The sequence below is a fragment of the Phyllobates terribilis genome, unplaced genomic scaffold (genome assembly GCF_046119375.1).
Source record: "Phyllobates terribilis strain yellow unplaced genomic scaffold, ASM4611937v1 Scaffold_9__5_contigs__length_417890890, whole genome shotgun sequence".
In the NCBI taxonomy this organism is placed as follows: domain Eukaryota; kingdom Metazoa; phylum Chordata; class Amphibia; order Anura; family Dendrobatidae; genus Phyllobates; species Phyllobates terribilis.
Genome location: NW_027362769.1, coordinates 300120935 through 300147258, shown reverse-complemented (window position 1 = coordinate 300147258; position 26324 = coordinate 300120935). Strand labels below are relative to the sequence as shown.

The 26324-nt window shown below is 44.5% G+C and overlaps 1 protein-coding gene across 9 annotated transcripts in view; it reads left to right on the top strand.

Moving 5' to 3' along the window:
- Positions 1–2341: 2341 nt before the first annotated feature.
- Positions 2342–26324, top strand: part of USP22 (ubiquitin specific peptidase 22) — a 69345-nt gene continuing 45362 nt past the window's right edge. The window contains exons 1-7 of one of the 9 annotated variants that reach the window (XM_073647906.1): positions 2353–2441; positions 5141–5377; positions 8772–8922; positions 11769–12050; positions 14037–14169; positions 20496–20609; positions 24626–24670. In XM_073647906.1, the coding sequence (XP_073504007.1) occupies positions 11931–12050; positions 14037–14169; positions 20496–20609; positions 24626–24670 (412 nt within the window). In that variant the 5' untranslated portion in view covers positions 2353–2441; positions 5141–5377; positions 8772–8922; positions 11769–11930. Of the gene's footprint in view, positions 2702–5140; positions 5378–8771; positions 8923–11768; positions 12051–14036; positions 14170–20495; positions 20610–24625; positions 24671–26324 lie in introns of all 9 variants that reach the window. The other 8 variants (XM_073647904.1, XM_073647898.1, XM_073647900.1 and 5 more) reach the window with 8 other exon arrangements.

Below are 26324 nucleotides of genomic sequence, written 5' to 3'. Positions count from 1 at the left end.
ATCAAGACCAAAGTCAGCGCAGCCGTCTACAAGTAAAATTTTAGAGCACTTCATGCTTCCCTCTGCCGACAAGCTTTTTGGAGATGAAAATTTCATTCTCCAGCAGGACTTGGCTCCTGTCCACACTGCCAAAAGTACCAATACCTGGTTTAGAAACAACAGTATCACTGTGCATGATTGGCAGCAAACTCGCCTGACCTGAACCTCATAGAGAATCTAAGAGGAAGATGAGAGACACCAGACCCAACAATGCAGATGAGCTGAAGGCCGCTATCAAAGAAACCTGGGCTTCCATAACACCTCAGCAGTGCCACAGGCTGATCGCCTCCATGACACACCGACCTAGTATTTAGTGCATTTACTGAACATACATTTCAGTAGGCCAACATTTCGGATTTTAAAATCATTTTTCAAGCTGTTATAATGTATTCTAATTTAGGCTATGTGCCCACGATGCAGAAATGCTCCGGATTTTTCCTGAGCGTTTCTGCATCTCCCTGGCAGAAAAAACGCATGCGGATTGTACATGCGGATTGTACATGCGGATTGTACATGCGATTTTCCTGCCAGGGACAAGCGGAAGTGAAGCGTTCTTCACATGCATTTCCTCATGCGGGTTGTCAAGCGCTTTCCAAGCAATTTTAGCATCACTTGGAAAGTGATTGACAACTTGGTCACACTATATAAATCCATGGAAACGGCATGGATTTATATAGTGTGACCCCAAAGAATGGTTAAAACTAAATCTATACTTACCTTCCGATGGCCCCCGGTGTCTTGCTTCGCTCCGTCCTGGCAGCCGGCAGATCGCGGTACACTGAAGGACCTGCCGTCACATGACTATGACGTCAGCGCAGGTCCTTCAGTCCATCGCGAGTTGCCGGCAAGTGAAGACAAGCACACCGCGGGCCATCAGAAGGTAAGTATAATATTTATTTTTTATTTTCTTTTTTTCACAGGTTCTATGGTACCCGGGTCCGGAGGAGAGTCTCCTGTCCTCTACGCCCGGGTACCATCCGCACATTGAAACACGTGGAATGCCCATATACAGTGATGTGGATTACATGCGTTTCAATGCAAGTCAATGGCGGCAAAAAAGCAGCACTTCCGCAAAATAATTGGTAGTGCTGTGTTTTTTCCGCAATGATAATCCGGTGGAAATTTCCGCAGCATGTGCACAGCACATGCGGATTATCATTGGGGAACATGGCAGGCCTTCTACCATGCGTTTTTTAAGAGTTTTTGCCGCAGCGGAAATGCTTAAAAAACGCATCGTGGGCACACAGCCTTACTGAGATAATGACTTTTGTGTTTTCATTGGCTGTAATCCATAATCATCATCATTAACAGAAATAAACATTTGAAATAGATCACTCTGTAATGATTCTATATAATATAGGAGTTTCACTTTTTGTATTGAAGAACTGAAATAAATAAACTTTTTGATGATATTCGAATTTAGTGAGAAGCACCTGTATATTTTATATCCCCTGTGCTTGATAGGTGGGGAATGAACATGAAATATATGTAGATTACAGGGGAATGAACACATATCCCATATTATCTACATATAGTCCATGTGCAAGATGCAGAAGTAATGTATAATACTTCTCCATGTTTAGACCTATGTTATTACGCTCCTTCTTCTTAGCACGTCCCCCAGGTTCGGTTCTGTCCACATCTAGCGGTTTCCCTACGCTTTGCCTGATAGACCCCAGTGTTGTTTTCCATCCTGGTGACCAGTGAGGAGCAATAACGCAGGGTGCTGCTCTATCTGCACTGCTACCAAGGCCAGAGGCTGCGGTGGAGCCTCCAGCACACACGTGACAGCCTCCACTGATCAGCCATTACAAGGACTGGACGTCTCCTATATAATGGGCAGCACCGCGCAGTGATGGCGCAGCCTCTGTTCTTGCCGCGGATTACTAGTGTGCATGAGGCCAGGGACGATCTGTACTGGGAATCCTGACAATCACATCCTTCCACAGCCGCGAGGGCCACGAGCCAGTGAGCTCCCACTCCGCTCGCATCCACAATACTTCCTCCCTGCAGGACACTACGGAGGTGACTACACTGGAGGAAGTGACCTAGCAGCGCCAGCAGGGGGCGGACCCGGCAGTGAGCCTCGCTAGCGATAGACTACTCCTTCTGCCAATCATTTCTGCACCCTAGCGCGGAAAAAAAACGCCTCCAACAGTGACGTCTCCTCCAGCCAATCAACAGCTGAGACCATAAACGAGCCGTCACATGGAGGCGGAACCAGCAAATATGATTGACAAGTAGGCACGCCCCCCGAGTGCGCAAAACGCCATGGAGAGGAGCAGAGTGGGCGGGGCTCGGCAGAATGGCAATCTGTGCAGCCAATGACTAGGTGATTTGGCTTGGAAGGCCCCGGGAGGAGGTCGGTCCTTCCTCGTCGTGTGGCGCGGCCGGCGGGAGAGGTGGGATTCCTGGTCTGCTTCGCCTCCGGAGACTGGGGAGACGGGGAAAGCCTTAGTGCTAGCAGGAGGCCGCCGGGAGCGCACCGAGGAGCGGGTCACTGTCCGGCGTGGAGCTGCCGGGACTGGAGGCGCCTCTTCCTTGTGCGCAGCGCAGTGGCGTCAGGCGCTTTGTCTGCATCCCAGGCGGGTGAGGCGGAGACACGAGTAGGAGGAGGGAGCGGGAGCGACCCCACAGGGTGGAGGTACGGGGCACGGAGCAGGTATGGGAGTGTGGGCATGACGCGGAGGGCAGCGCTGTGCCGGCCAGAGCTGTGCGGGGCTTTGTACCTGCAGTGCCGTCCTGCGAGGGCGGATGTTGGACCAGTAGCATCCCCTGTGTGGACACAATGTGGCGGCGGTGCTGCTGGCCACTGAAGTGTCTGCACCTCCGGGCGTGTCTGCCCCAGCGGCCAGTACAATGGGCACTGCAGCCTGTGCTGCTGACGGCCGTGCACTGAGGAGTCCTGTGTGGGGACGTGCTCCATGTAACCAGCAGTGCACAGGTGCCATGTATGGAGGCTGCATCCTGCCTGCCAGGAGCGAGCGGGCTGCCGTAATGCCGGGAGCGCGGAGCGAGCGGGCTGCCGTAATGCCGGGAGCGCGGAGCGAGCGGGCTGCCGTAATGCCGGGAGCGCGGAGCGAGCGGGCTGCCGTAATGCCGGGAGCGCGGAGCGAGCGGGCTGCCGTAATGCCGGGAGCGCGGAGCGAGCGGGCTGCCGTAATGCCGGGAGCGCGGAGCGAGCGGGCTGCCGTAATGCCGGGAGCGCGGAGCGGGCGGGCTGCCGTAATGCCGGGAGCGCGGAGCGGGCGGGCTGCCGTAATGCCGGGAGCGCGGAGCAGGCGGGCTGCCGTAATGCCGGGAGCGCGGAGCGGGCGGGCTGCCGTAATGCCGGGAGCGCGGAGCGGGCGGGCTGCCGTATTAGGCACTGGTCCTCTTGTGATGATGCCAGGTAATAAAAAGCACTAAGATTGCAGCCAAAGTTGCCCGGTTATTGAGGTCAAGCTGAAAAATGATCTGATAAACAGCCGGCCATGTTACCAAGAACAATAATTCTCATCCTGATGTTTTACCGGTTGCATACATGGTCACCATTGCAGATAGTGATGGTGGTCACTGAAAATTTCCGTACCTGTGCAGTGTATAATCCGCACACTGAAGGCCATTACTTATACAATGTAGCATTGGGTTCAGGCGTTGCACAGTGGCTTGCAGTTTATGCACGCAGGATAAATTGATGTATGTTTTAGAGCAAAATCTTCAAAATCCACATTAGCGATGCTTCATACATGTGCAGGTGTTTTGTATACTCCTCAGAAATCTAGTGCACACCCCCTGCTGGCTCGGGATGCTACAATACACCTGTGTGTGGCAACATGCTGGAAGCTCATTAGGTGCAGCCATCTTCCTGGTCCTCGCAGTACTTGCCATTGCCATGCTGCTGACAGGTGTAGCCATGACATCACTAATAAGGAAAGGCTTCACATGGAATAATACATGCGGCTCATAATGACTGTAGTACTGATGTTGAGAATCCATTGTGTTGTGTGTGCAGTTGTTCTGTTTGTGCACTGCGATATGGGCATACCTGCAGCTAATGTCAGAAGGAGCATTGCATAGTGTTGTAGAAATCAAGACATAGGATATAGGGTGACTTCTTGGACAAGTCTTGTCTGGCAACTAGATCCCTTACTTTTTCTTATAGCTAACCTGTCAGTATAAGTGACCTAAATGGGGATATTCTTGGTGGAGATTGACATCAGCAGGATGAAAACCGCTGGGAACGTGGACAACACAAAGTACCAAATTTACATCTATTTGGTCGACTTTAATATGTGCCCTCTAATAGAGCTCCTTTTTAGCTAGTGTTACAGCTGCCAAACCTGTGTTTAGTTGTGTTCAGAAATGGGGGTACGCAAGGTATATTCCACATTGAGAATCCACTGCAACATACATAAACGAAGGGGCTTTTACTAAACTCTGAGCACTTTGCAGAAATTAAATCTGTTCAGATCCTGTAGTCTGCAGCATTCTCTAGATCAGGGATGTCAAACTCAAAACACACAGAGGGCCAAAATTAAAAACTTGGACAAAGGCTCGGGCAAAACAGTATACAGAATAATGGGCCCCACATAGTCCTCAGTACAGAATAATGGGCCCCACATAGTCCTCAGTACAGAATAATGGGCCCCACATAGTCCTCAGTACAGAATAATGGGCCCCACATAGTCCTCAGTACAGCATAATTGGGCCCCCCATAGGAATGGTGGTTCTGATGTTGAGGGCCAAATAGAACCACCCTGCAGGCCACATTTGGCCCATGGGCCGGAGTTTGACACGTGTGCTCTAGATGTACCATATTTCTTTCCAAATGTTGCCGTAGATTTTTCCCGTCAGTACTGAGGGCAGGATATGCAGCACTACACACAATATCCAGGTTTATGATGCCCTTTAAGTGTTTCCAACGTGAAGGAGCTGCATCCAGTGGTGACCACATACAGACAGTGCCTATAAAGCTATTTCTGTGGGTCAGGCTATGCGTTTTGTACAATGGCAGTTAGGGAGACTCAATCCGGTAGCCCCATATTCTTCTGAAAGTTTTAGTCTACAATAGATGTTACTCCAGACAGGATTGTGATGGTATCAATTTAATATTTTGTAGGTTTGGAGCCCACACAATACCAATATAACAGGCCCGCCAAAATCTGGAAAATATTTTACAGCTTGTCTTGTGTGAAATTTCGTACTTGTCGGCCCCACACGAGGGAGCACGATGCTTCTCATCAGATATCAAGTTTGAGCTGTCTAAAACTGACTGTGTACATTAGAGAAATGCTCTGCTGACAACTCTCAACAGGACCCCCGCATAAGTATCTCAGCTGACCGTTCACCCAGGGGCGTAAGTATCGGCCTAATACCACTGTCAACGCTTAACTTTGAAGAGAACAGAGAAATACAGTAAGAGGGCTGTGAATCGCTCTGAGTACTTTTTTTTATCAGTGCTGTTTGTCACAGTTTTAGCCTTTTCTGGAGTCCACATCAAGCCAGATATACTATAGACCTGGCTGAAGTATCACTTTAATGGATTGCTTGCTGTGAGAGAGAAGAAAAGCTCAATTTCTGCCTGTTTACCTTGGTACTTACATTTCTTTCTGTTCCTAATATTAATTTCAGATCTGAAATGTTTCCCATTGACAACCGTAGCAGTGCAATTGAGCCCTCCTGTCAGCAGCTAGTGCAGTCATGGGATGGCTGCTCTCCTGTGCATGGCTGGTGATAGTACTGTGGTTGTGCAATGGCCAGTCCTATTGACTGTCTACCTGGCAGTGGTCACTTGGCTGTAGGGGATGATGGCATTTGCTGATAGAGCCCTCCTGCCAGCAGCTAGTGCAGTCATGGGATGGCTGCTCTCCTGTGCATGGCTGGTGATTGCACTGTGGTTGTGCAATGGCCAGTCCTATTGACTGTCTACCTGGCAGTGGTCACTTGGCTGTAGGGGATGATGGCATTTGCTGATAGAGCCCTCCTGCCAGCAGCTAGTGCAGTCATGGGATGGCTGCTCTCCTGTGCATGGCTGGTGATTGCACTGTGGTGCAATGGCCAGTCATATTGACTACCTACCTGGCAGTAGTCACTTGGCTGTAGGGGATGAGAGCGAATGGATAGGGCAGAAGGATTTTTTTGGACTTGAGTTGTAGCTTATCCACAAGTAGGAAGATTGAGACCTGATGAATTCTTGCTTTAATGAATTGGATGAGACGGACTCTGCTGGTACTGGTGTCATGGCTTCTGGTTCTAACGAGAGTTGTGATAGAGGCGTCTGTCAGACATCCGAATGCTTAGGGATTGAGCCAAATGACTTGGTGGCATTTGTTGGTTTCCAGTGTTTGTAAAGACAAGAATTGCACCGAATACTCGGCTATTCTTGCTGTCAAAAGTGCTGTAACCCCTGAGGGAGGCTGTAAGCCTGGTTATTTATCTGCTGGATTAATGTGGAACACTGTGAGTAAAATACTGCAGCAGCAGATGAAAGGGAGCTGTGTGTACATGCTAAAAATAGTTATTGACTGCTGTGGTGGGTGAAGTTGGACGCTCCTCTACCTGTGCACTCATCAGCCTTCTGATGGTGATGCTTTCAGTTGACATATGTGATGTATGTGAACATGTAATGGGCCTAGTTGCCCGCAGCAACCAGAGTTCTTTTTTTTAAAGCACAGTTTAGAAATAAATGCTGAACTATGGCTAATAATGCCATAGTAATCACCATCACGGTCTTCTGACAGCTGAAGTCGTAGTTTTATATACGCCGTAGCTCCATTCATTACGTTTTCAGAATTGCTGACATTTAATCCTAGTACGCATTCTCTCTCCTCTGTCAGTTAGGATCAGTACCATTTTCTCAAGAATGTGAATGGCAGGATAATGCTAGAGACAGTGATTTATTTCAGCATTTTATTCTCTCATTACCTTCCCTATGGCTCAGAGGTTTACATACACATGGTTAGATTTTAGCATGTTAAACTAACCACGTTTCAGAATAGTGGCTTTGGGTGGAATAAAATATACCTACGGTATTTTTTAATTTCTCCTCTCTGTTGTGGAGATATTAACTTGTAAAGTTTAGGTTGTAATTTATGATGAGTCACTGGGTATTACCAGAGATTTTCTCAGGGGGGCGTGTGTTTCTTCACCTGCATGGCATTGACCAATCCTAAGCAAAAGGCGCCATGCAGGGGGGTAATAAATGCCCTTGAATAAGCTTAGAACAGGCTTTCTCCTGGGTGAAACATGTAATGACTCCCAGCCCTGGTCCCTGCTGCTACTGTGTAGAATGGAGTAGAGCAGACAGTGATTACAAACTATTCCAATGTTCATCTCACAGCAGTCAGTGTGGGGGGGGATGGGAGTACTGGCTGTGGTGAGATGAAAGTTGGAAGTGTTTTGAAAGATGAGATGAAAGTTGGAAACTATGCTGTATCCTTTCCCTCTCCCCTTACTTCCCCCACACATACACACTCAGAAAGTTGCTGGAATTTAGTGTCCTCCTTCCAGGTAGATCTGATTTAATAGTCAAGATTTCTGTGATCACCTCTCCTGCTGCCTTTGCGCTTCACCTTTTGGGCTAGTTTTCTGTAGCCTTTTTCCTCCGTACATATTGATGGTCATTGTGGCTAAACAGTTCCATGTAATAGTTTCATTAGACCATTGGACATTTCCCCCATATATATAATTGTTTTTTTTTCGTACCAAAATACGTTCATCTCTAGGAGATGTATCTTATTCCTGAACGGTATGATGGCTGTTTTAAGCTTGCATATGATCATTTGAACAGATGAACGTGGGACTTCCAAGTCTTTGTCAATTGTTCTTAAGGATGTGCCAGACTTGTGAGTGTCCACAATTTTTTTTTCTGATGTCTTAGCTGATTTGTTTTGATTTTCCTGTGATGTTAAAGGGAACCTGTTATCTGATTCATGCTGCCCAAACTGCAGTCGGCATGAATCGGTCTGATTTTAGACAGGTAAATTTCTCTTTGAAGCCCTCTGATCCACTTCTCCCAGTACCGCTGCAGGTGATTGACAGGTCTGTTATGCAAGATACCTGTCGATCACCTTTAGCAGAACTGGCAAGAGCTGTTCAGGGGCGGCCCAGGTCTAGTGTTGTCTCCGTCTATAGTTCCCAGACGGATCTCTGAAACGCCGGAGCATTGCACCTTTTCTCATTTGCCATCATTGACTGTGTTGGGCAGCACGGTGGCTCAGTGGTTAGCAATGTTGCTTTGCAGCACTGGGGTCCTACGTTCAAATCCCACCCAAAAGTTTTCCTTCAGTTAATCCAGTTTCCTCCCTCTCTCCAAAGACATACTGATAGGGAATTTTAGATTGTGAGCTCCAATGGGGACAGTGATGATGATGTATGTCCCCATTCGGAATATGATGGCTCTGGTTGGCTTTCGAGCACTGTTATTTCTTGGCTATATTATTAACACTAGAACTTTTATGAAATCTCGTTAGGTTTAGACGTCATGTAATAATATCCTCTCGTCTGCTGTCTTCCCACATCCTTTCAGAAGCAGGGTCCTTGGGTCCGTTTCATTGTAAGCAAATTTTTCTGCCAAGTCTGTGATTAGAGGGAACATTAAAGTAATATTCCAGCCACTTTAATTTTTTTTAGCATCCCTAACTGTTTTTAAGATGGTTAATCATTCTGTAGAAAGACAATATAAGTGATATATACCTTGGTAATCCAATACCAAGGCTTCCCTGGTTCCCCGTCAGTCTCTATTCTTTCAGCGATTCATCTTGTGATTGGCTGCAGCGGGCACATCATGTCAACATGGCATCGCGGGACCTGGAAGAACAGGCACGTTTCTAAATGGGAGTATGTTACCAAGTGTCTTCATGCAGCACAGGGAATGAAAGTCTTGTCCAAAAAAATTGTAAGGTAGATAAACTCCTTTTAAAATTGAAGATGTGATTGTATTAGTTTTTTTTATTATTATTTCTTACATGGTTTTCACAGTATTCCTCAGTGAAATCCACAAACCGCCTGGCACTGCTTTTATTGGGACATTTGTGTTGCTGTTTATACAGCCACAGCATTTTCTGCTGCAGATCTGAAAAATGTTTCAGTAAGTGACATTGTGCTGGCAGCCATACACTGAAATGAATGGGGACAATAAGTATGTGCACCCCCTGCAGTGCAAACCGCAAATCCATGGCAGAAATTCAAGGGTCGGCCACAGAGTCCACTGCAGATAGATGGCCGTGTGAGCACATCCTTAATGTGCATGTGAGTGATATTTGCATGCAGATGATGAATATTTTATAGAAGAATTCAGCACTGCTGCCTGTTTCTAAGGAGAAACCATAAAATTTTAAAATGGCAAACCAAGCAACATGCCTAGAAGGGCCCTATAGCCAGCTGTGAGGCTACCTGGACAGGACTGGTATGATTGATTTTTTTTTTTTTTTTTTCTCCAGCTCTGAATAAATGCTATTTTATAGAATGTAGTTGTGCTTAGGTCTTCATGTAAATGATCAAGACTTTGTGATATGAAACACGTTAACAAAGAATTCATGGAACAATGGGCCCAGAGTGTAATGAGCATATCTAGAGCAGGGGTGTGCAACCTTTTTTGGCTAAAACATTGCCTTTTTGAGGGCTAAAATAAAACTTGGAGAAATTATCATCTGATATATTTCTGGCAGATCTATATTATATTAGAAGGCCAGAAAGTGGAACCTGCACCTATGGGCATAATAGAAATCCTCTCAGCCAACAGTTAGCACTTAGGAATCCAGCACCCTGTATTCCTTTATGTGTACTATATGCAATCAGCCACACACGGGCAAGTAGCATAAGCGGGCCACAGTTTGTGCACCATGGGTCTAGAGGAGGTCACCTTGGTGTGTTCCTCGGCTTGCTATTTACTTGCCCAGTATACACTGCTCAAAAAAATAAAGGGAACACTCAAATAACACATCCTAGATCTGAATGAATGAAATATTCTAATTGAATACTTTGTTCTGTACAAAGTTGAATGTGCTGACAATAAAATCACACAAAAATCATCAATGGAAATCAAATTTATTAACCAATGGAGGCCTGGATTTGGAGTCATCCCCAAAATTAAAGTGGAAAAACACTCTACAGGCTGATCCAACTTTGATGTAATGTCCTTAAAACAAGTCAAAATGAGGCTCAGTATTGTGTGTGTTCTCCACGTGCCCGTATGTCCTCCCTACAACGCCTGGGCATGCTCCTGATGAGGTTGCGGATGGTCTCCTGTGGGATCTCCTCCCAGACCTGGACTAAAGCATCCGCCAACTCCTGGACAGTCTGTGGTGCAACGTGTCATTGGTGGATGGAGCGAGACATGATGTCCCAGATGTGCTCAATCAGATTCAGGTCTGGTGAACGGGGGGGCCAGTCCATAGCTTCAATGCCTTCATCTTGCAGGAACTGCTGACACACTCCAGCCACATGAGGTCTGGCATTGTCCTGCATTAGGAGGAACCTAGGGCCAACCGCATCAGCATATGGTCTCACAAGGGGTCTGAGGATCTCATCTCTGCACCTAATGGCAGTCAGGCTACCTCTGGAGAGCACATGGGGGGCTGTGCGGCCCTCCAAAGAAATGCCACAGAACATCAGGATTGGCAAAGTCGCCACTGGCGCCCTATGCTCTTGACAGATGAAAGCAGGTTCACACTGAGCACATGTGACAGTCTGGAGACACCGTGGAGAGCGATCTGCTGCCTGCAACATCCTTCAGTATGACCATTTTGGCAGTGGGTCATTAATGGTGAGGGGTGGCATTTCTTTGGAGGGCCGCACAGCCCTCCATGTGCTCTCCAGAGGTAGCCTGGCTGCCATTAGGTACCGAGATGAGATCCTCAGACCCCTTGTGAGACCATATGCTGGTGCGGTTGGCCCTGGGTTCCTCCTAATGCAGGACAATGCCAGACCTCATGTGGCTGGAGTGTGTCAGCAGTTCCTGCAAGATTAAGGCATTGAAGCTATGGACTGGCTCGCCCGTTCCCCCGGCCTGAATCCCATTGAGCATATCTGGGACATCATGTCTCGCTCCATCCACCAATGACACTTTGCACCACAGACTGTCCAGGAGTTGGCGGATGCTTTAGTCCAGGTCTGGGAGGAGATCCCACAGGAGACCATCCGCAACCTCATCAGGAGCATACCCAGGTGTTGTAGGGAGGTCATACAGGCATGTGGAGGCCACACACAATACTGAGCCTCATTTTGACTTGTTTTAAGGACATTACAGGCTGATCCAACTTTGATGTAGTGTGTTTTTCCACTTTAATTTTGGGGGTGACTCCAAATCCAGGCCTCCATTGGTTAATAAATTTGATTTCCATTGATGATTTTTGTGTGATTTTATTGTCAGCACATTCAACTTTATACAGAACAAAGTATTCAATGAGAATATTTCATTCATTCAGATCTAGGATGTGTTATTTGAGTGTTCCCTTTATTTTTTTGAGCAGTGTATGTGCTCTTGCATGTCCGCATTTACGGACTTATTGAGCCACCATACTATACTGGACATTTGTAATATACCTGAATCACAGGGCAGCCGGCGTAGAGATGTGCTGTGTTCAGGCACCATGGTGTGTGTTATATCATGTTATTAGAAGGGGAAATTGCTGTACACACCTTCATGGATGTATGATCTATAGTAGGGTTTCATTTAGTTTATGAAGTTTGATCACTGACTTTTTATGGCTCTATTAAATTGATATTGTTTTCTTACTTCTTTGCAGGACACCAGCGTATTGATGTGTCGGTGATAGACTTCTCGCAAAAAGTTTGGACAAACTGCTTAAGGAGGAGGGCGGGGCATCTGGCCCTGTCCTCCTCCTCTCCGGAGAGCAGCCTTTTGTGTCTTCGGACCCCCACCCCGAGAGAGTGTATGTGGGTTTGTCATGAGTCCGGCCGGCTGCTCCCATGTGAACAGCTTTAAAGTGGATAATTGGAAGCAGAACCTGCGCGCTATTTACCAGTGCTTTGTCTGGAGCGGGACGCCTGAAACCCGGAAGAGAAAGGTAACGTTGAATACAATATTTATTGGGTTACCTGTGTAGTAACAGGATTGGGGTGTATTTGCTCTCTTTATCTAAAGGCACCAGGTTTTCCATATATACTAAATCCACCAGCTAGAAGTTGGCTTTAACAACGCTCCAGCAACCTGTTCATAAGTGCCATACATATCTAAGAAAATCCCTGTATAATCCTCCTGCACCATATACTAATCAGTCCGGTCTGATGGGTGTTGCCGGTCTGTGCTCTACGCCGCCTCTTTTCCTTTATTTGCTGGCCATCTTGCTTTAATTGATGTAGCTCATGTCTCCATCATCCATAGGCTGTTGCGCCTGCGCAGCTCCTGCTCTCTATTGTGCAGGTATGAGAGTTGGACAGACTGTAGATGATGTAGGAGACGTCAGCCATGTCCATCAAAGCAGGAGGAAGACATGAGAAGTCAAGTGCAGACCATACATTGGCCCAGGCCATACGGTGAGGATTATAGAAGGTATTTTCTTAGCAATGTAGGGCAGCTGGGCACTCAGGAGCAGGATGCTGGAGTCCCGTTCAAGACAACTTAAAGATTGACACCTTACCTTTAATTTTATTGGTCTTTCTATAATAAAATAGAAACAAATGGCAGATGGTATAAAATAGTTTAGAGCTGGACAAACTAACTAAAGGCTGTATGCAATTTATAGTGACCATGGTTATTCTTGCCATTACAAATGCTAGACCATTGTACCTGTGTGAGAACAGGGCCTCATTGGTAACCAGGTTCTTGCCTAGTGCAGTATTACTGTACATGACTTTTTGTTGTACACATTTGAGTCTTCATTTTTTTCAGGCTTCTAATGGCCTTACTACTGCACTAGTCTAGCTGGCTTCCAATATCTGCGGCTAGTCTAAGTGCTTGACCCTATTCGTTCATGAGGTACACAGTCTGACAAGAGGCCACAGGTTTGATGGCTCTTGTGTAACATTGTGAGAAAAGATAATGTAACCCTACAAAGGCCAAATTTATAAATAAACCTTGCATTAAGAAACACTAGACGTTGTATTTATCCCCTAGAAGCATTATCATTCTCCTGGCATATTAACGTCTTGATTGGTGAGGGTGCAGGGGCTGTTTTTGAAATCATTGAGGTCTCTGCATCTGAACCCCCCCCCCACAACCTATCAAAACATCGGACACATCAGACATTTGGTTATCGGATAGGTACCCTTTAATTGGGTGGTCTCCTTGCAGCCATAGACCATCTCATAACTTAGGCTGTGAAGCTGGAGCTATCCAGAATTGTTAATGTAGTATTACATGGTGGTCATCCATATAATACACTAAATGCTCGAGTTTACCAAAAAGGAGGCCGCTCATACAGAGCATCTCGTTCCTGGTTCATAGGTGTCCATAGTAAGATGGTCTCCCTTATCCATTATTTGTTCTAGAAGGCAGATAACCCCAATCCCATGGTTTGTATCCTGATCATAAGGGTTAAAGTTTCCCAATTAACCTCTTTGTAATACGGCTCCTTGGAAAGCTGATCAGTACATGTCAGATGTTATATGGCGTGTTCGTCCACAGCTTGATACTGACTGATGCGCGGTGTGAGCACAGTGCGACCCTATGTGGGTACAGGACTTCCACAGCAGGGTTGCCATGGGAATTCCTCCAGTGTGCGAGCGGCCATGTTTTATGTAGCAGAAAGCTGTTTAACTCTCTGCGTGTCCCTGCTATAATCACTGGACGATTAATCCTTTACCGCAGTGACGAGGACTTTTGCCCTTGTTACACTTTGTGAGTCTTTTCCACAATATCCAGATTATCAGCTGAAATAAAGGGAAAAAAAGCTAGTTCCTTGTCGAATGTTTTTCTATACAAGGTCTATTACAGTACCACATGTATGTTCATGACTGTTTGTCATTGCTGCTTGCTTCTAATTGAAATGAAATCTTTTTTTTGTGTGTAAGATTGCTATTATGTGTCTGACACTGAAACGTTTCCTTGACAGGCCAAGTCGTGCATTTGTCACATGTGTGGCGCCCACCTGAACAGACTTCACTCTTGCCTGTACTGTGTGTTCTTTGGTTGTTTCACGAAGAAACACATTCACGAGCACGCTAAAGTCAAGAGACACAATCTAGGTGAGTGGTTACGTCTGACTCTACAATGTCCTTTCTTCCAGATATAATGTCAATCCTGTAAATGGCCGGTATACCAGGGTGGACTATTACATTGCTTTTTGGGGGGCTGTCACAATATCTTGGCGTTAACCCTGCCTATTTCCCTTAGAAAGGACAGCACCTGTAGTGTTCTCATCTCAGATTCTCAGCAATGCCATCTAACCCAACAGCTTGGGCCTGTAAAATGGATTTGTAGTATTTCCCAGAAGCTTGGGTAGATGGGCTTTAACGGGAAGCTGTGATGTTGAAAATGGAATCTGACCTGCGAGCAGGATGTTAAAGAGCAGGAGGAGCTGATCAGATTGATTAACTTTTCCCACAAAATTGTTTAAGTAAAAATTGCATTTTATGATTTGAAATCCCTGGTGTTTGTATATATGAGTCCAGTGGGTGTTCCCTGTGTGCCTGTGCATGCAGCGATAGCTGTCAATCACTGAGGTGGACCGCCCACTGGACTCCTATGCATACAAACACCAGGAATTTTAATTAATAAAATAACTTATAAGGAATCTTTTCTATCAAACCTATGTTATTTTGCTCAGCTTCTCCTTCTTTATACCATGCTGTACACACATCACACTACATGTACAACGTGACAGGTTCCATCTTAAACCAAATGACTGAACTTTTACTTGGAAAAAAAAATGCAGCAGTTCATAATGTGCTCCTGTGCCTTTACTGGTGGGAACTGAAGCCTTGTTACAGGACGCTTCTCACCAAGTAGCAAATTATCTTTAAAAATCAAGTTTGGCCATTTTCTCATGTCTGTGTTTGGGTCAATATGTTGCATTTATATTGCTGAGAAGTACCAAATTTCCATGTGTAAATCCCATTGGCGTAAGGTGTAGTGTTACAGGCAATGGTCCTGGAGTAGAAGTAAACAAATTGGCTCTCGTCCGCAGGGAAGAAAACTATATCTAGTGTACGTCCACATCTGACCCATAAGTCTTGAAACGTCATTATCTTTTATAGATTGCCAATTAACTTGAGGTCCATATAGACGAGCCGCTTATTAACGATTGAGTGTTCCTAAGCTGTCGTAAAATTTCTGTAACACATCACCCCGTGTAAACAGCCGATAGTATTGTATCGAGTTGATCATTGCTTTAAAAAAGGCCTGTAACTTTCAATGGACTATTCTAGGGGCCACCTATAGATGGCAACTTTGCTAGTATTCAGTCTTCTGGAGGATAGGCAATTTGCATTAGTGGATCTAAGACACAATCTTTCTAGAATTTTCCTCTGTCACATTTCTGGTTTTGGCTCGGCATACCAGTCCAAATGATGTCTAAAAACAAAAAATGTCCCCCTTTTTGAATTTTGGCCTTTATGGTTACATATGGTGTTTGTCAGGAGCTCTGGAGCTTTCTGGGTGGATACACCAAATGCACAGTGCAAGTGTACCCTTTAATGTATTGCAAAATACTGATGTGACAAAAATTTTGGTCTGAATTCATTGGTGAGTTTTTGCCAGTTTTCTGGGGTAAAACTCATTGAAATGTTGTGAAACTTTTGCTTAACTCAATATTTAGGCAAAACAGGGTCCAGAACAGGTTGTGACCAAATCAGTTATCCTAATTTTAGGCTACAAAAGTTAGCTTGTCGCGTGACAGTGGTTATAAGCGCCAAATTCATAAGAGGAACACTATTGTAAATGAATTAAACGCATCATACGCCAATGCTTCTTTTCTCAGTGTGCAAATTGCCAGTCTAAATTAATTTGATCCTTTATCTTTCTTGTGACCAATAGTGCTAGTAATCAGTTTCTTGTTTCAAAACCAATGTCCAATACGGATAAAATAGAGAGAACTGTTAACAGCTAGTATCTGCTTTTATGCAGCGCTAGGGGGCAGAACAGGTGTTGAGCATGTTGTTGATCAATCTTTTTAATCAAAGGGTTTTCATGATTGTTTCATCCGAATCTAAAGTGGAGTAACAAGGTAAGGAGCCATATCGAGCATACATCTATTTCATGTATATCTACATATACACACGTGGTCAAAATTGTTGGTACCCTTCGTTTAATGAAGGAAAACCCCACAATGGTCACAGAAATAACTTGAATCTGACAAAAGTAATAAATTAAAAATCTATGAAAATGAGCAAATGAAAGTCAGTCATTGCTTTTCTGCTTCCACAGAATTTAAAAAAAAAAAAATGAAACTCATGAAATTGGCCTGGACAGAAATGATGGTACTCTTAACTTAATATTTTGTTGAACAACCTTTTGGGGCAATCACTGCAATCAAACTATTCCTGTAACTGTCAATGAGACTTCTGCACCCCTCGACAGGTATTTTGGCCCACTCCTCATGAACCAGCTGCTCCAGTTGTCTAGTGTTTGAAGGTTGCCTTTTCCAGCCGGCATGTTTCAGCTCTTTCCAAAGATGCTCAATATGATTTAGGTCAGGGCTCATAGAAGGCCACTTCAGAATAGTCCAATGTTTTCCTCTTAGCCATTCTTGGGTGATTTTAGCTGTGTGTGTTTTGGGTCATTATCCTGTTACAAGACCCATGACCTGCGACTGAGACCAAGCTTCTGACACTGGGCAGCACATTTCTCTCTAGAATCCCTTGATAGTCTTGAGATTTCATTGTTCCCTGCACAGATTCAAAACACCCTGTGTCACGTTCACCAAAGCAGCCCCAGAACATAACAGAGCCTCCTCCATGTTTCACAGTAGGAACAGTGTTCTTATCTTGATATGCTTCATTTTTCTGTCTGTGAACATAGAGCTGATGTGCCTTGCCAAAAACTTCCATTTTTGTCTCATCTGTCAGCTTCTCCCAGAAGCTTTGTGGCTTGTCAACATGTAGTTTGGCAAATTCCAGTCTGGCTTTTTTATGATTTTTTTTCAACAATGGTGTTCTCCTTGGTCGTCTCCCATGAAGTCCACTTTGGATCAAACAACGACTGATGGTGCGATCTGACACTGATGTTCCTTGAGCTTGAAGTTCACCTTTAATCTCTTTAGAAGTTAACCTGGGCACTTTTGTTACCATTCGTATTATCCATCTCTTTGATTTGTCATCAATTTTCCTCCTGCGGCCATTTCCAGGGAGGTTGGCTACAGTCCCATGGATCTTAAATTTCTGAATATGTGCAACTGTAGTCACAGGAACATCAAGCTGCTTGGAGATGGTCTTATAACCTTTGCATTTAACATGCTTGTCTATAATTTTCTTTCTAATCTCCTGAGACAGCTCTTTCCTTTGCTTCCTTTGGTCCATGTTGAGTGTGGTACACACCATGTCACCAAAACAGCACAGTGAGGATCTGTAGCCCTATATACAGACTCACTGACTGATTACAAGATTGTAGACACCGGTGATGCTAATTAGTGGACACAACTTGATTTAACATGTCCCTTTTGTCACATTATTTTCAGGGGTACCATCATTTCTGTCCAGGCCTATTTTTTTTTTTTTTTTTTTTTTTAATTCTGTGGAAGCAGGGTTGAAAAGCAATGTCTGACTTTTTCATTTGTTCATTTTTATAGATTTTTAATTTATTACTTTTGTCAGATTCAAGTTATTTCCGTGACGCTTGTGGGTTTTTCTTTAATTAAACGAGGGGTACCAACAATTTTTATCACGTGTGTATAGGTAAAAGATTGTATGCTTAGTCTTCTGCTTAAAGAAGCTGTCCAGTTGGGAGATGAAGGGATAACTAATGTCATGTTGGCTTTTTCCATCTCTTGAGCACATGTTGTGTTGCTAGGCATTAGGGAGAGAGAGAAGTGTGACAGAAGTGATTTATTTTCTAAGCTCAGAGTGGCATAGTGAGCAATATTCACGCTACAGATTTTTCGTCCACTCCCTTGTTTTTGCTGGTCTCTTGCATGGTTGCACAGGAAATTCCTGCTCAGCCAATCATTGACTGCACCAGTGGTCCGACTGAGCCACGGATTTGCCTAGCGGTGTTTCCAGCGTTTCAAGAGGGTCCAGGACCAAAAGGAATAAGTGTATCCTCTTTGCTGCTGATAAATATCCAAAGGAAAATTCCAGGAGACAGGATTAGTAGCGATGTGGTTTATTATCAACGTGTTTCGAAGTCATCCAACTGTTATTGTTTTTTTTTTTTTCTTGATGAAGTTGGATGATGCAATGATAAACTGCATCACTACCAATTCGGTCTCCTGGAAATCTTCATTTTGTATTTTTATTAGCAGCAGAGGATCCACATATTCCTTTTGGGCACTTTACAGCTCTTCTAACCCGTGGGGCTGCAGCAGCTGACCATTTTGAATTCCATTGTTTTTCACACAACCATACCAGAAGAGCACCATCTTCGCCCTACTGTATTTAAAGGGGATATCCAAGACTTAGTGTTTATGCACATTTTTTGTTTTTCACCAACAGGCCGGTAGTTGCTACTTGCCTACCTGTGCCCAGCGCTACTCTCACCCGGAACAGAGCAATCACAGACAGCTCCTCCTGGCGATTTCAGCCTCCTCTGCTGATGTCACGTCGACACAGCGGCAGCTTCTTTTCCGCCTTGCTCTGTCGACTGGGCATGGCTTACGACGTCATTCTGATTGACTGACTGTTGGCTCCCCCAGTTAGCCAGCGGGAAAACATCAGTTTTGTCCCATAGAAAACCAGCTTTCTCATGTGAGGTTTTCTATTGGACAAGACTGATGGACAGGTGTTGTCACTGCTCCTCCATCAGAAGCCATTGTATGGATGGGAGATCTGTGAGTAGAGCTGCACTAACCAGCAGGAGGAGAACTGGTCATACCTATATATCAGTAAGTGCCACAAAATCATGTTCCCAATATACATGTGCATCTCACTAAATAAGAATGTCCTCAAAGTTAATTTATTTCAGTTCTTATATACAAAAAGTGAAACTCATATTGTGTCATTACAAACAGAGTGATCTATTTCAAGTGTTTATTTCTGTTAATGATGATTATGGCTTACAGCCAATGAAAACACAAGTCATTATCTCAGTAAACTAGAATACTTTAATACAGCTTGAAAAAGGTTTTTAAAATCTGAAATGTTGGCCTACTGAAATGTATGTTCAGTAAATGCACTCAATACTTGATCGGGGCTCCTTTTGCATCAATTACTGCATCAATATGGCGTGGTATGGAGGCGATCAGCCTGTGGCACTGCTGAGGTGTTATGGAAGCCCAGGTTGCTTTGATAGCAGCCTTCAGCTCGTCTGCATTGTTGAGTCTGGTGTCTCATCTTCCTCTTAGATTCTCTATGGGGTTAAGGTCAGGCGAGTTTTCTGGCCAATCAAGCACAGTGATACTGTTGTTTTTAAACCAGGTATTGGTACTTTTGGCAGTGTGGACAGGGCCAAGTCCTGCTGGAGAATGAAATTTCCATCTCCAAAAAGCTTGACGGCAGAGAGAAGCATGAAGTGCTCTTAAATTTCCTGGTAGACGGCTGCGCTGACTTTGGTCTTGATAAAACACAGTGGACCTACACCAGAAGATGACATGGCTCCCCAAACCATCACTGATTGTGGGAACTTCACACTAGACCTCAAGCAGCTTGGATTGTGGCCTCTCCACTCTTCCTCCAGACTCTGGGACCTTGATTTGCAAATGAAATGCAAAATTTACTTTGCATTTACTTAGTGTCAATGACTGCCTTCTGGACATCTGTCAAGTCAGCAGTCTTCCCCATGATTGTGGAGCCTACTGAAACAGACTAGTGGACCTTTTTATACACTTGGGAAGCCTTGTTCAGGTGTATTCAGATTTACTGAGATTATGGCTTACAGCCAATGAAAACACAAAAGTCATTATCAACAACATTAACAGAAATAAACACTTGAAATAGATCACTCTGTTTGTAATGACTCTATATAATGAGTTTTACTTTTAGAATTAAAGACCTGAAATAAATTAACCTTTTGATGATATTCTAATTTAGTGAGATGCACCTGTATATTTTAAAAAGAATGTAGCCAACCCTGTTACCTCAATCTGCAGCCAGAATACAGCGGCTATAGGAATCAATTGGTGCAAAATTTTTAATGAAGCCCACTTTCAAAAATGGTTCTTAGCCCCAATTGCATGCATTTAAATAAAAAGTCCACAAATGTAGATAACCCTTTAAAAAACTCAATGATTGGTTGACCAGCCCCCTTTATTTCTAGCTGTTGTAAATTTAAGCATTCTATGTGCCACAATTGAACTATCCCATAATGGTTCACCCTTCCCCTGTGTTAATATTGCTACATTTTAGCCATGCTGATTTGTAGGAAGTGAGGGTCATGTTTATTTTTTTCTTACATTACAACATCTTGAAATTTTTTTCTTCAGCCATAGATTTGTTGTATGGGGGTATATACTGCTTTATGTGTCAAGACTACATATATGATAAAGACATGGAGCAAGTTGCCAAAGAAGAACAAAGAAAAGCTTGGAAACTACAAGGTATTTCTTTTCATAATGTAATATTGTAACGTCAGTATTGTCCCCAGTAGTATGCCATCTGGGTAATTTCAGTTGTTGCTGTCAGTGTTTTAGTGGTTGTTTTTTGTGCCAAGGGTGCGAGAGAACTCAGATTTGCAAAAACAAAAAGTGTGGCCTTACTGCTGTGTGGTGCTGTGAGGGGGCTTGTTTGTTTTTTGTTTAAACCTTGAGCTGCAGATTTTATTCTTGCCAATTTGGGATAGATATGCCATATTGATTACACTTAATTGTGTATTTTTTTATTTTTTTTAAACCAACCCACAATTCTGAATTTCCAATTCCATCCTCCCACTCCTTCCTTCTGACCTCAATGTACAGTTTAAATCGTTTTATATCACTAATTTAATTAAACTGTCCTAATCCAAACTGCCATCTCAGGTGACCAAGACAAGATGGTAAAATCACAAAAATGTTTCATATACTGCTGAACTTTCTTTTTTTTTTTTTTACTAAAGACGCAGCAAAACTTGATGGCTATGTTCATACTAGGCGTTTTTACATCGTTTTTTCGTCACCCATTAATTTCAATGGGTGAAAAACACAGAAAAAACCCTGAAAGTGACATGCTCTATTGTGCAAAAAACATACAAAGCACAAAATACTGATGACAAAAAAACCAAGATGTGTGCATGAGATTTCTGAAATCTCATAGATTTTGCTGGTACTGTAAAACGCAGGTGAAAATTTGCATAAAACGCATAAAAAAAAAACCCGCTGATAAAACACCTAGTGTGAACATGGCCTAACTCCTTGAAGACCTGCTATGTACATTTTCATCATCAAAATGCTATAAAAAGTGTGAAGCCAGTTTTACACGTGGCAGAAAGCTGTGTAGCTGCCTTGGTAATCCATTGGTTCCCTGCAGTGACGTTGCGGTGTCATTTAAATGCACTGTCAGAGCTTCAGTCACTGCAGATGGTGGCTATTTAACAGCTGTCTGCTGCCTATGAAGTGCACTCTGCTCCTGAGCTGGCTTCATACTTTCCGTAGCGTCCCATGATGAAAATATATGCCATAGGTCTTTAAAGAGTTAAAGGGAACATGTCACATTGTTCATGTTGCCCAAACAATAGGCAGCATGAATCAGAGCCAGGCTGTACGATTGCAGCCAGGTAAACTTGTATATAGTTTGACCAGCTGTCTCTTCACAGCGCCACCACAAGTTATTGATGGGTCTCTCGCTATGGGAGAGACCTGTTAATCACCTGGCGTGGCCCTGGGAGAAGCCGGTGAAGGACAGCATCGGACTAGTCTAGTTTAGGTATGGTGCCCAGCCGGATGTTCAGACTATAATCGGAAATAAGAAGTGTACCTGGCCTCAACCATGCGGACAGACGCTCATTCTTGCTGCCCATGGTTTGGGCAGCATGAATCCGGTTCCCTTTAATAGTAATATAGGGCTGAACACAGAGGAATATACAGTATAACAAGTCCAATCTCTGTGAGGCATCATGTAATATACTGCACCTCTTACAAATGAATATTGGACTGCTGTCCATTCTGGTAAGCAGGAGGCCCCAGTATATGTTTCTGCTGTACACCGCATTGGATGTAGCTGCAGTCCCCAGGGATTTCAGACCACCTGATAATGGTTGCTCTATACCAGCCCGGTGTTACCTTGGTCGTGTGCCTCCTGGAAATCTCCCTCATAGATGAAATCCTGGTGACGTCCTTCTGCTGCCATGACAACCTCCATGCAGAGGCATTGCATCCTCTGAGCACTGCAGTTGTGACTGAATCCAGCGTTTGGGCTATAGGAGGGCATTGCCTTACAATTTCTCACCATGCCTCTATCCAGCTTATAGCCATGCCTATGATCCCTGCCATCTGATCCTAAAATATGTGGAACCTTTTTTGATTTCCACAGAATAACACGTAGCTGCTGTGTGATAAAATATTCATTTGCTGTGATGGGGAGTCGGCCATGAGAGCAGATTGAGGCATGCTTTTCCTGCAGTGTTATCCTCTCCGTAAACATGGAGGTGGGATAAGAGCAGCCTTATGCACATGTCCTCTCAAGAATGATGGTTTACGCTGCTGATGGCACAATGGGGTCCTGTCCTGCTGCTGAGCTGCTATTGCAGACAGTGCCATCCTTTAGCCTCTGCCATCAATTGAGAGGGAGGAGGAGGAGGCCCTGAAGCATCCTCCCTATGAGCGGCCATTTCTCCGGCCTGTGCACATGAAGCCTCGCTGATCAGTGTTTTGTGCAGGGAGTGGGTGGCTGGTGGAGGCCTGACACTGCTCCATCTGCACAACATGTCTGTCGCAGCACTTGTTACATTTGGGAGTGATGGGTCTTTGCCCACAGTTTGAGAATACTTAGGACTGTCTTATGCAGATGAAAACGGTAACGGGGAGGGCTCACTTACTTTTCAAATTTTTTGGAACTATTGGTAATTACAAAATGAAATCCCTCAGGGAGCATGGCATTGATGGCAGTGCCCCTTATTATATCCCCTATGTACTGGCATCTTGGCTTTGTGGTCATGAATAAAGAAATTGTATGTTTGGTCATTTTGTGTAAGGGTATGTGCACACGATGCAGAAAATTTCTGCATCATTTCTGCATCTCCCTGGCAGAAAAAACGCATGCAGATTGTGCATGCGTTTTTCCTGCAGAATACATGCGGATCCACATGCAGATTCACATGCGTTTCCGCATGCAGATTGACAAGCGCTTTCCAGGCGATTTTAGCATCACCTGGAAAGTGCTTGACAACTAGGTCACACTATATAAATCCATGCAAACAGCATGGATTTATATAGTGTGACCCGAGAGAGTGTATATACTTACCTCCGATGGCCCGCGCTGTCCTGCTTTACAAAGTTCCCGGCTGCCGGCAACTATGAATTGAAAGACCTGCCGACGTCAGCGTCACGTGACCCGTCAGCGCAGGTCCTACAACTCACTGCAAGTGCCGGGAACCAAGCAGGAGCGCTGCGCGGGCCGACAGAAGGTAAGAATACATTTATTTTTTATTTTATTCTTTTTTTACAGCTTTTTTAATGGTACCTGGGTGTGGATGAGACTCTCCTCTCCTCCACACTCGGGTACCATCCGCATATTAGAACGCGCCAATAGCGCAAGTACAGATGCAGTCTTGCGGAATTGGCTCGTTCTAATGCAAGTCAATGGCGGCGAAATCTCCGCGTTTCCGCAAGATTAATTGACATGCTGCGGATTTTTGAAAAATCCGCATCATGGGCACAGCACATGCGGATTTCCATTGGGGAACATTGCTTCCCTTCTACCATGCGTTTTTCATGCGTTTCCGTGGCGTTTACGCAACTGCAAAAACGCCGCGGAAACGCATGAAATACGCATCGTGTGAACTCAGCCTAAGGGAAAAAAATGGATTTGTTTGGGGTGCCCTGAGGTAATTTCACCCCCCACCCCTCCTCTACCCAATTGTGCCCAAATGAGAGAAAAACGTTGGGTAAACACTGCATCATTCAATTGTATGAAACGTTGGGGGCGAGTCAGAATGCAATTTTTCATCTATTTAAATGGAACCTCCAAGTCCCCTGACAGAATGCTCAACAGAGAAGATATGTGAACGCTCCCTAAGGCCTCCTGGCACGTGGGCTTGAGTTGGTCAATAATCGCCATGTAGTATATGTCTTGTAAAACATGACTTCTAGATATAGCGACACATTTCTCTACAGGTCTTATGTGGTATTGCAGCTTTGGCGCTTTTACTTAACGGAGTCAAGTTGCCACATAAGCCAAAGACTTGTATGGCGCTGTTCCTAGACCCTTTGCATCTCCTTTAATTGAAGTAGTATTCTTTTTAGGAACATTTATGATAAGTGACTGCATTATCTAAAAGCAGAATGAGGTAGTTCTCTATGTACTGTGTTCTTGTAGTTCCAGTACATATGTCATTTCTTATACTTGTAAGACAGTATAATGCCTTGTAACGTTAGTTATTCACAACAGTAATTTGTAACTGTTTTTCTTGTCTTTAATAAAGCTTTTTCTCCGTCCTTGGTATCTCCTTACCAGTATGCAATGACAGGTAAGATGCTTTATTGATCCTTTTTGTTTAGTTATGTTTTATCCATTTAAAGGGTTGCCTTTCATTTCATTCATGCTGCCTTAATCACAGACATCATGAATCTGCCTGGCTGTTTTATTGCAGCCATGTTCCACTGTAAAAACCTGCAACGTTTTAAGCTATATGCCCACGATGCAGAAATGCTCCGGATTTTTCCTGAGCGTTTGTGCATCTCCCTGGCAGAAAAAAGCACATGCGGATTGTACATGCTTTTTCCTGCCAGGGACATGCGGAAATGGAGCGTTCTTCACATGCATTTCCGCATGCGGGTTGACAAGCGCTTTCCAAGCGATTTTAGCATCACTTGGAAAGTGCTTGACAACTTGGTCACACTATATAAATCCATGCAACCGGCATGGATTTTTATAGTGTGACCGAAAGAATGGTAAAAAATAAATATTATACTTGCCTTCTGATGGCTCCCGGTGTCCTTGTCTCGGCTTGCCGGCAGATCGCGGTAGATAAAAGGACCTGCCGACGTCAGTGGTCGTGTGACCCGTCACATGACTAAATGACGTCACCGCAGGTCCTTTAATCTACCGCGAGCTGCCGGCAAGCCGAAACAAGGACTCTGGGAGCCATCAGAAGGCAAGTATAATATATATATTTTTTTTTTATTCATTTTTTTTTTTTTTTTTTTTTTTTACAGGTACTATGGTACCCGGGTCCGGAGGAGTGTCTCCTCTTCTCCAAACCCGGGTACCATCCGCACATTGAAACACATGGAATCCGCATGTACAGATCCAGTGATGCGGAAGACATGCAAGTCAATGGCAGCGAAAACGGCGCGCTTCCGCAACATAATTGGTAGTGCTGTGGATTTTTCCGCAATGATGATCCGCAGCGGAAATTTCCGCTGCATGTGCATCGCACATGCGGATTATCATTGTGGAACATAGCAAACCTTCTACCAAGCATTTTTTAAGCGTTTCTGCAGCTGAATTCCCGCTTCGGAAATGCTTAAAAAGCGCATAGTTGGCACTCAGCCTTAGACAACATACTTTAACAATTGGCCAGGGTTTGTGCCTCGGCAGCTTCTCCATGCCCACCTTTCCTAGACTGATAGGCCTCTCCATACATGTGTGCATAGGGAAAAACCAATTGGTCAAGCGGATTGGGGCGGAGGGAAGCCGCCAGGGACTTGTCTCGGATTAGTCGCCCAAGACAGTCCCTGGCCAGCTTTTCAAAGTGTGTTTTCTCTGAATCGCGGCAGCACTTCAAAAGAAGATATGCACGGCTCCAACGACGCAGCCAGACTTGATTTATGCTGTCCAGGATTCAGGCAGCATGAATTAGAAGACAGGTTTCCTGTAACACTGATCAATAACTGGATTTCACAGTGCCAGAACTGTGCATTATTAAATGGATATTATGAGGATGGTGTATTTACTGTGACTATGCATATCATTATGGCAATGTAAACCTTGTATTAAAATGCATTTTCTGAGTCCTACTATAGAATGAAATGGCTGAGTCAGTGTACCAAGTGTATTCAGTGTCCGCTAACGCAGCCTGACTGACAGCTGCAGCTAGTGCTGAACAGCAGGAGGGGCATTGACAGCTGTTCAGTCAGGCGAGGTGGGCAGAAAATTCAACTTTTATATGAGATTATATA